General features: G+C 54.2%; 1 protein-coding gene across 3 annotated transcripts in view; it reads left to right on the top strand.

Annotated features, from left to right (window-relative positions):
* The first annotated feature begins 275 nt into the window (after nt 1–275).
* Espnl (espin like) overlaps nt 276–10,030 on the top strand; it is a 24,900-nt gene continuing 15,145 nt past the window's right edge. For 2 of the 3 annotated variants that reach the window (XM_021168888.1, XM_021168896.1), the window contains exons 1-4: nt 276–569; nt 1,623–1,813; nt 3,190–3,376; nt 5,532–5,714. In XM_021168888.1, coding sequence (XP_021024547.1) covers nt 276–569; nt 1,623–1,813; nt 3,190–3,376; nt 5,532–5,714 — 855 coding nt within the window. Of the gene's footprint in view, nt 570–1,622; nt 1,814–3,189; nt 3,377–5,531; nt 5,715–10,030 lie in introns of those variants that run through there. The other variant, XM_021168902.2, reaches the window with a different exon arrangement.

Consider the following 10,030-nt stretch of genomic DNA (forward strand, 5'->3'; position numbering starts at 1 on the left):
TAGGGCTCCAGCCACTGAGTGGAATCTGCCAGCCTGACCTGCATACCCTTCCCCCGGGCCCACACTCTTCATGCTTGGAAGGGCCAGGCACCCAGCCTGAGTTGCTTGGGCCAGGCTTTGAGGGCCAGTCTCCAGAACCTGCCCCCCTCTTGCTGCCTCCCATCTGCCCCGGGAGCTGCTTATCAGGTAACCAGAGCCTTCAGCCGCGTCCACGCCTGAAACAGGAAGCCGTGCCGGGCCTGTACACAAGCCACTACTGAGAGTCAGACTTGAGGATGGAGGCACAGCAGGCACTGGTGGCCTCCAAGGATGGGGATATGGCCACCTTGGAACAGCTATTTGAGGCTGGTGCCCTGAAACCAGACATCACTGATGATCTGGGGGCTGGCCTGGTACATCATGCCACCCGGGCTGGTCACCTGGACTGTGTCAAGTTCCTGGTACAGAGAGCCAAGCTGCCGGGCAACCAGCAGGCACACAACGGGGCCACACCAGTGCATGATGCAGCAGCCACGGGCAACCTGGCAGAGTTGTGCTGGCTGGTCCGTGATGCGGGCTGCGGGCTGCAGGTAAGCTAGAACAGGATGGCTCTGTGCCTGTTTGTGAGGTGAGGTGAGTCCAGAAAGTCCGATCCCTAGAAGGCCCTGAGCTCTCAGTCAGAGATGTGTGCCTTTGCCTCTCCCAACCCATCCCTTTCCCCCCCTAAAAAAAACGCATAAAGCCCTTAAACACCAGCCACAACCTCAGATGTATCCAGCACTGGCACAGAAAAGTCACTGGGGTTTTTCCACACCTCCCTCAGCAAGGAGCACCCGGGACTGCCAACGATGGCCTTGCCTGTGTTCAGGATCTCATCTCTGATCAGACCTGATCACCAGACCCGATCAAAGGGTCGAGGAGTGGATTTAAAAAGTGGCTTTGGGTACGCAGGATCTTGAACCCCTAGGGACACAGACTGTGGTAGTGAGAAAGCTCTCGAGTATGGTGACCGTCTTGCTAGGACATTTCTATTAGAGCTACCAGCCTCCTACTTGCTTGCATGCCCAGACCTGCTTGGTACAGGCAAGGGACTTAGAGTTGTTAGCCATGGCTGCCTTCTTGAGAGCTCGAAACAATCTACAGAGTTGGATAGAGATGGAGACACCCCCACGTGGCATAGAGCAGTGTGCTGTTCAGCCTCCACGGCATTGTTCACAGATCCGTCCAATGACCCCCGAGGGTAAAGGGCAGACAGACACGGAACCATCTCTAGATTCACATTGGATCATAGCACCCTCAGGGAATGGCCAGGTCTACTGGATGCTTGACACCTTGAGGAGAAATGCCTTGGGGACCATCAGAGAGAGGGGAGAAGCCCAGAGGTCTAGAGGCTGGTGCCCTGGAACAGCCATGGTGGGAACCACTGTGCTAATAGAATTCTTTCTGAGCATGTACAGAATGTACAGGGACTCAGCTGATGAGGACGGTAGGCAGCTGAGTGGGATCCAGCTTCTTTCTCAGTCAGGGTGTTCCTTCAGTCTCAGTAGGGGGTGGAGGAACTGGAGAGGGACTGCAGACATTCTAGGGTCCTAGGGCTGCACTGGGACCTGCATAGACTCGGTGTCCTGCTTATGCCCCGGTAGGACCAAGATGCCTCAGGTGTCTCCCCGCTGCACCTGGCTGCCCGGTTTGGACACCCGGCCCTGGTGGAGTGGTTACTACGTGAGGGCCATGCAGCCGCACTGGAGACGCTGGAAGGGGCCTTACCACTGCACCACGCTGCTGTAAGTGGTGATCTGACGTGTCTGAAACTCCTGACAGCGGCCCACAGCAGGTGAGAGCCCAGAACCTTACGTAACCACAGGGACTGGCCACTGAAGGGGAGGGGGGCTTCACAGAGGGGAGGCACAGGAAGACATGCTGGTGGCCTTGGAGACAAGCCCTGTGCTAACAGAGGCAGAGGATAAGCAGGGTCAGAAAGTATGGGTGCAAGTTCTGCGTGGATCAGGGAGGGCCTTTAACATAGGTGCAGCTTGTACAGGTTGAAGAACTCTTGCAGGGAGAGCCTGCAAGAGTTGCATCCAAGGTGCTCAGGAAAAGCAACCGCCTTCAGCATGCTGACTGGGTTCATCCTCCACATTGGGGATCCCTTGACTGGACCAGCCTCATCAAAACCAAGGCCTTGTGCCGCACCCTCTAGGGTCTGTGGATAAGGGAAGATAAGCAAACAAGCAGTTTCCAATTTTTTTCTTTCCTCCTTTGCTGTGTTCTGGTCTGAGCCCTATACAAAGCTCACCTTGCTAGAACAAGGTGGCCAGACGAGCTTTGTAAGGAAAGAAACCCAAACCCTTGCCCCCTGAGGAAATCATTCATCTCCCAGCCTCAGTTTCCCCTTCTGGCAGTTGAAGCTTGTAATCGCCTCTCCATGATGAAATAGAAGACCCCCTCTGGGGTGGATCCAAAGTCACTCAGTGAGTTTCAGGGTGTTTGTGGAAGCTGCCATTACTCTCCTGACTCCCCTGCCTAGGTGGGTGGCACCCTGCTCATCAAGGGCCCCAGAGATGAGACAAGGCCGAGGCACAGTCAGAGACCTAGAAGACAAACATGTCTTGAGCCAGGAGCAGTTAAGAGCCAAGGCTTACTGTTAAGGGAGGCTGTCTCCTCCCGGTCCCAGTGAGCACGGCTCTAGCACAAAGCAAAGACTCTGCTCACTGAATAGAGCTGTGTCTGGCAAGAGGTGCTCTGTGGCAGCAGCAGACAGTACTAGTCATACAGAGGCAGAGGGGACCCTTAGGACTGAGGGGCTGGTTCTGTGTCTCTACAGAATTCTGCTGAGAATGCAGAATCAGTCAAGACTGTGACCCTCCTCCATCTAAAAGAACTGCTATGAGTAAGCTTGACCCAGGCAAGGAAAGAGTTAAAGACAGGTTGCAGCAGCATAGTGCACAGAGCCCATTGAGGCAGCAGATGACAAGAGTTAAGGAAACTCAGACAAGAAGGTCAGGTGGCAGGGGTCAAGGGCAAGTCTGTGTCACCCGAGGATGATGTCAGTTTGCGGTAGGACACTGGCCTTCCCTGCAGCTGGTCACTGGGAACTAAGGAGTCACCCAGGCCCAAGAGAAGCCTGCAGAAAACCTCCAGATGCTGACCCCGCTCATCCTTCCTGGGGCAGTTCTGGGCACAAGCCTCATGAGCCTCCCTCCATCACAGTGGTGTGAACCAGCGGACATGCAGTGGTGCCTCTCCACTCTACCTGGCCTGCCAAGAGGGCCACCTGCATCTGGCACAGTTCCTGGTGAAAGACTGCGGGGCCGACGTGCGCCTGAGAGCCCTGGATGGCATGAGCTCATTGCACGCTGCGGCTGCCCACGGCCACTACTCTCTAGTTGTCTGGCTGGTAAGTGGGCCTTGTGGAGAGCGGGGCATCCGGGAGGACCAGGTCCTAGAGCCAGCAAAGCCTAGAAGGGGGCTCTCAGGCACCGGGTTCACACACAGCACCTAGAGCATCAGGTGGAACCCCATGCCTCTGCAGTGCCCACAGGACTCTAGGAGACACAAGGCAGCCCCAAGGGCACACAGGGCCCCTTCCTAGGAGTCTGGTGCTTCTCTGGGGCTCAGTGTTGATGATCTGTCACAGGTGCCAGCACTTGGTCTGAGCCACTCAGCCACATCCAAGCTCTCCTTCCCCAGAAACCTGGAACAGCCACTCACCTTTCCCAGGAAGGAAACCCCAAATTCCAGAGTAGCCAGAGTTGAATCTATGTAGATCAGGGACTTCTCACCTTCCCAACAGAAAACCATCACCTCCAGAAATGGGCACTTCATGGGTTCATTAGAGAGCCCATAGAGTCCATGAGTCGGGAGGACCCTGAGGAGAAAGAGGAGGAGGGGGAAGGGGCAGGAGGAGGAGGAAGAGGGGAGAAGAGGAGCAGGAGGAGAAAGAGGAGGGGAGAGGAGAGGGAGGAGGAGAAGGAAGAAGAGGGGGAAGGGAGGAGGAGGGAGAGGAAGAGGAGGAGCTATGGTGGGTAGGTGTGTATTGTGGGTGGGGCAGGACTCAAGGCAATTTTCCAGAAGAGGATGCATCACACTCAAAGGTAGGAAAGCCTGGCCTCTGGACCTGGGATAGAGTGGTTAAGACAGAGAAGGCTCTAGGCGGACAGGGGCTCTATCAGGAGGATCCCGTGGAGCCATGGAGGACCCGAAGCCAAAATCTGCCTGCATGATAGAAAATCACTCTGACTGTGGATGGAGAAAGGGGCCCTTTCTCCCTGCTCCCCTTCAGCTCTCCCTTCAGCCTCCTCTCAGGGCCTTTGTGCATGCTGTGCTTTGTACCTTCCTGAGGTCCCTGAGCATCCCTGGAACTAGTACCTGACCAACAACACATCTGGCTGGCAGCATAGTTATTTCCAGCCACCATCAGGAGGTCGGGTCCTGTCTGCTGGGTTCCCTGTGCCTGGCATGAGGAGACACAAAAGGAGCAGTGCTCCCCTTACACCGGGGGGATGTCCTCCCAGATGTCCCAGAGACTTTGTTGCTTGTCTTCAGCTTTCCTTGCAACACCTGCCCAGCCATTGGTGTCAACTGTGTGTGCTACTCCAGTTCCTGCTGCAGAAAGCCTTGGCTCTGGCCTGCCCATTTCCCCAAAGCCTTTTGTCCTTGGAGCTCTGCCTATGGCCTTGCTTGCAAATCTAACTCAGTCACTCTAGACTCTGAGCATCACCTGTGCTGTGTCCCAGGTCTGAGCCTTACGCTGGCTGTCCTGCCACCTGGATGTGTGGATGGATGTGGTCGTGGATGTGGTTGGAGAAGTGACCACAGGGGTAGCGTGTAGCAGGGCACAGGTGACTTATCGACAGAGACCCTTGTGTCAAGGTGGGCACACTCTGCTCTGAGGAAGAAGTGGCCACAGGGCCACAGGACCAGAAAGGCCATTCTAGATGGGCTAATGTCCAAAGTTCCCCTGTCTGTCGATTGAGTCACCAATCATACAGCAGACCCCACAGAACAGAGTCAAAGGCAATCCTGGTGTCCACATTTCATGAGGTAAGCCCATGGGAGCATGGGCATGGCTTTTGGCTGGACATCCTGAGAGGACCCCAAGTTGTGTGCTGTGAAGCAGATCCCATTATGCCCTCACAGGGCAGATGAGACCAGAGCTAGGGGGGATGGTGTCATAGCACCCAGGCCTCTGGCAGCACCCATCAAGGAGCTGAGACACCCAAGGGCGGCCTGTGCGAGAATCCTCTCCATCTCTCCTATTGCTGAGTCTCCACGTGGTGTTCCTCTCTTGCTGTGGCATTTGGCTTGTGGGCTTCCAGTGTTCAAGTCCTGTCCTCACATAATGTGCCCTGGCCTGGGATGCCACCGAGATCACGGGGCATGTGAGATGAGCCAGCTCTGTCCTAAGGCTTCCTGGGGATATCCCCACTGCCCACTGAGGATCACAGCTGGGAAGCCCATTTCTGCTCTGAGTGCTCCTGTCTCTCCTCCCTGAGAAGCTACCCCAGGTCCACCCTCAGCTAACATCCTGTCTTCCTTGGTTCTCTCACCAGGTGACATTCACAGACATCGGCCTGACAGCACGGGATAATGAAGGAGCCACTGCCCTGCACTTTGCAGCTCGGGGGGGCCACACACCTATTCTCGACCGGCTCCTGCTCATGGGTGCCCCCATCATGAGGGACTCTTGGGGAGGGACTCCCCTGCATGATGCAGCCGAGAATGGACACATGGAGGTACACTGCAGTGGGGGAGGGGCTGGGACTGGGAGCTGGCACTGCGTCGGTGTACCACTGAGTCCTCCCAGAAGACCTCTGAAGCAGATGCCAGTACTACCCTTCTATAGAGAGCGAAAGTGGGCACAGCAGCAGACAGCACATCCCTAGGTCATGAGCTATGGGGGAAGCTATTGGCTCAGAAAAACCCGTCTCCTGCTCCAGGCTAGCTTGGCGATGTGTGGTTGAAGGCTGTATGGGCTAACCTGGTCCAGGTGGCCCAGTTTCTAGGAATGAATCCCCAGAACTCAGGACATGCAAGGATGAAAATGTCACAGAGGAGGAAGTGCCAAGCTCTGAGGGCCGCAACTGCTGGTGTCCTGTCTGGGTCTGGTCCCACGAAGGTTCCTTCTTCCCTACCCTTCCTGCCCTGCGAAACTTGAACTTCACCCTACCCCTCCCACCTGCTTCCTGGATTCCTTATGAGTTCCTGATTTTTGCCAAGGTTGCCCTGCAAGTCTCCAGGCAGACTCGACTCATCTATGAGGATCGTCACTTGAGACACCGCAAGTGTCCCAGCATGGGTCAGAATTTGGGCAGCTGTACCTAGCAAGATCCCCAAATATTCCAGGATGCCAAACTAGAGAACTCTATACAGTGCCACCACAGGCTCCCTAAAGGCCACCCTGGACAGTCCATGGCAGCTACCCGTGGGCCTTTCTCTATCTCCCCTACCTTCCAGGCAGAGGCTGCCTCTCACCTGGCTCCACTCTCTCAAGGGCCCTGCACAGCTCACTCCAGTCAGGAGCCTGCCAGAGTCCCTGGGACCCCTCTCTGTCCCGTCTGGTGAGGATAAAACATCCTGGGTGGAATAACAGATGCTAATGAGCTTGAAGAGGGGAGTCACTCCTGCCCCACCTGTGGGAGTCTACTGGGCCCTAGGCCAGGTACCCTTCTGAGCACTGCCCCCGGGACATCAGGCCCCAAGCACACCCCAGCTCCTTTTTAGGGAGAGATGTGCAGGGCAGTGGAGTTCAGGGCTTTTCCTAAGCAGTCAGATACTTTCCCATATATGACTGTGCAGAAGCCCATGAAGCAAATAAAGAGTAGCCAGTTCCATGGGAAGGAGTCCTCAGAGGAATTTACCCTCACTTAAGTCTTACAGAACCCAGGACTTGCAAGAGTGCATGTTCGTAGCAGCTCACAGCTGGGCTCCTGCCTTCCTGCCCCCTGGCATATGAGAGCAGACCAAGGGCTGGGGTGGCACCAGGCACACTTATGTTCATACACACGCCAGCAAGACACTCATATACATAGAAGTAAGTCTAATGCGTCTGCTCCAGACTCCAGCCTTTCCTCTAGTCACTGCTTAGCTGCATCCTTGTTTTCACGGCTGTTCAAGCAAGTACTTCCTGTTTCCAATTTCAAACCTTCTCTGTCCCATGGCGGGTGCAATGGGTCAAGGTCAGGCTTCATAAGACACAGGCCCATGCAGCCTGTAGCACTGGCCTGAGCCGTGGTTCTCCAACTTAGCTTAACCGCAAGAGAACTTCAAAATGTGCCAGCAGCTCTCTCCAAACCCAATTCTGGTTTTAACTGGTCCTGGGTGGGGTCTGAGGAAGACTATTGTAGATTCCCAGGGTGGGGGGGTGGAGGGTGGGGAGACTAATTTGTGTTAGATGGGAAGACTGTGTGTGAACTGTATCAGTAAACCAGTCTATAAAAAGCCACAAAGAGGAGACTCCTGAAGAAGAGGCACACATGGGAAGAAGCGGACAGGGTAAGGCTGGCATGGGAGGGTGGGGCTGGAAAGAAGGTAGGGTACTTCCAGCAAGGCTTTTGGGGGAGAGAACTCACGGGCAGGAGGCCATAAATATGGTGTAGGGAGGCCATCAAAGGCTGTATTAGGACATGAGGACAGATGACTTTGAGGCTGTTTAAAGAAGGGCACTGCGGTAGGACAGGCAATGACGAAGACAGGACAGCTGTACGGCTGCCTCAGGCCAGATGTGTGACTGGCTATAACTAATGGTTAGCTCTTGTCTTAGACAGGGTTTCTATTCCTGCACAAACATCATGACCAAGAAGCAAGTTGGGGAGGAAAGGGTTTATTCAGCTTACACTTCCATACTGCTGTTCATCACCAAGGAAGTCAGGACTGGAACTCAAGCAGGTCAGGAAGCAGGAGCTGATGCAGAGGCCATGGAGGGATGTTCTTTACTGGCTTGCCTCCTCTGGCTTGCTCAGCCTACTCTCTTATAGAACCCAAGACTACCAGCCCAGGGATGGTCCCACCTTTCCCCCTTGATCACTAATTGAGAAAATGCCTTACAGTTAGTTGGATCTCATGGAGGCATTTCCTCAACTGAAGCTCCTTTCTCTGTGATAACTCCAGCTGGGTCAAGTTGACACAAAACCAGCCAGCACAGCTCTTTACCCTGCTAACTGCAGAGAGGAAGCCCAGGAATGCCCACTAATGCCATACCCTGTGGAGGTTCAGCCATCTGCTGCGTCTCGTGCCTATAGTGCATGTCCAACCTTCCCTCATTCACAGTTAGTCTCTCAACAGACGCAGGGCTAGACATGTTTATCAGTGTCCGTGGGTTCTGTGTGGTGATCCCTCTGTAGGGTCCCGGACTCCGGGCTGGCTCAGGTGGTTACGGTATTGGAGTTCTCGTGACAGGGACTGGAAAGTTAGCCCTGCCAAAACAGCCCCGCTCAGTGAAGAACACGTTTGCAGGGGTGAATCTCTTCAGGGCTCAAGCTCAACACGCAGGTGTGAAAACCCAGTCTGTGATCATCTGAGCAAAGGCTTCAATATGCCTCACTGTCTCAGGTAGATCTCGAGCGCACACGTGCTCAGCTGACCCAAGAGGATTGTGAGAAAGGTTCCCGTTCTAGGCTCCACAGAAGACAGGGAGGGGACTGGCATTTTGTTTCATCTCAGCTCTAATACTGAGGCCTGTGACAGCAATTGCTGCGCCTGATGTTGGAGCTTCATTGGTCTGACACTTTTTATTTTATTTTATTTTACCTCTTGGTTTTGACGCTACACTTGTTCTCAGCTAAAAGGCTGAAAAATTATGCTGACTTTGTTTTTAAAAGAGTCTTGCGTAGCCTAAACCTCAATGTGTAGCAGAGAATGGCCTTGGACTTCCAACCCTCCTGCTTCTGTCTCCTGCGTGCTGAGCTCTTGGGCATGCACTGCCATACCTGGTTTAGGTGATATTGGTGACTGAACCCAGAGCTTCCCGTATGGTAGACAAGGACTCAACCAACTGAGCTACATCACCAACTACAGCAGCCTGACTTTCTGACTGTTAAATTTGTCATGATTTGGCATACAGGTAAATCAAGCTGTTACCTGTCACCTGGGCATGGTGGTACATACCTATAATCCCAGCACCTGGGAATCAGAAATGAGAGAATCACAAGTTGGGGGCCATCGTCAGAGTGATACCCTGTCTCAAAAAGGAAAAGCCAAACAAACACCCAAAGAACAACAAAACACCTTTTATGTAATCTTGACGCAACTATGAAGTGAGCCTGTGGCAAAGATTTCTATTTAGCTTATTAATTAATGAGGAGTCCACAGTTCCCAGTGACCCTGTGTGCACAGACAGGAAATGTTGAGGGCCTTCACAGCTGGGCAGAGATGCGGGACGATGGCCACTCACTGGTCATCTCTGACCACCCTTCTTGTGGGCAGGAGTCCCGTGCAGGACATCAGAGCTGGGGGTCAGAGGCATAGGCAGAGCAGGGAGCCCCACATAAATTCCACTAGGACACCTGGGGCTTCACCCTCCTCTCTGCCTTTCTCAGCTGCGTCTGACTCAGCCATCTGGCCCTCCTGGTTTCCAGTGCAGGATTTTAATTATTTAGAAGCGATGTGTACGGGTCGATACTATCGCACATAGTGTTGTGTTAGAGGAGTGACTGAGTGAGGTATTAGGAAGAGCTGGGAACAGAAGGCTCAGGGTGTCTTGGGGCTGAGGATTCAGGACGGTTACTCTCAGCGACCCAGAGCCAGGGGGCAGCCGTGGAGCAGGCAGATGGTGGCTATGTGGTCTTCATCATGACCTTGGAAAAAATTCTTAGCTCCCTCATTCCCCTTCTGCAAACCCGAAGTAGCTGAGGCCCCCACAGTGATAATGCTGGAGTGGAGTACACATGGCGCTCATGGGACTTGTGTGTTCCCTGCTTCCAGCTCAGACTTGGGCCTCCAGCTGGGGACACTGTGGCATCAGATAGAGGGTGGACCAGCGAGAGAAGCTGGGAGGGAGAGAGAGAGAGAGAGAGAGAGAGAGAGAGAGAGAGAGAGAGAGAGAGAGAGAGAG

Source organism: Mus caroli, chromosome 1 (assembly GCF_900094665.2).
Source record: "Mus caroli chromosome 1, CAROLI_EIJ_v1.1, whole genome shotgun sequence".
In the NCBI taxonomy this organism is placed as follows: Eukaryota; Metazoa; Chordata; class Mammalia; order Rodentia; family Muridae; genus Mus; species Mus caroli.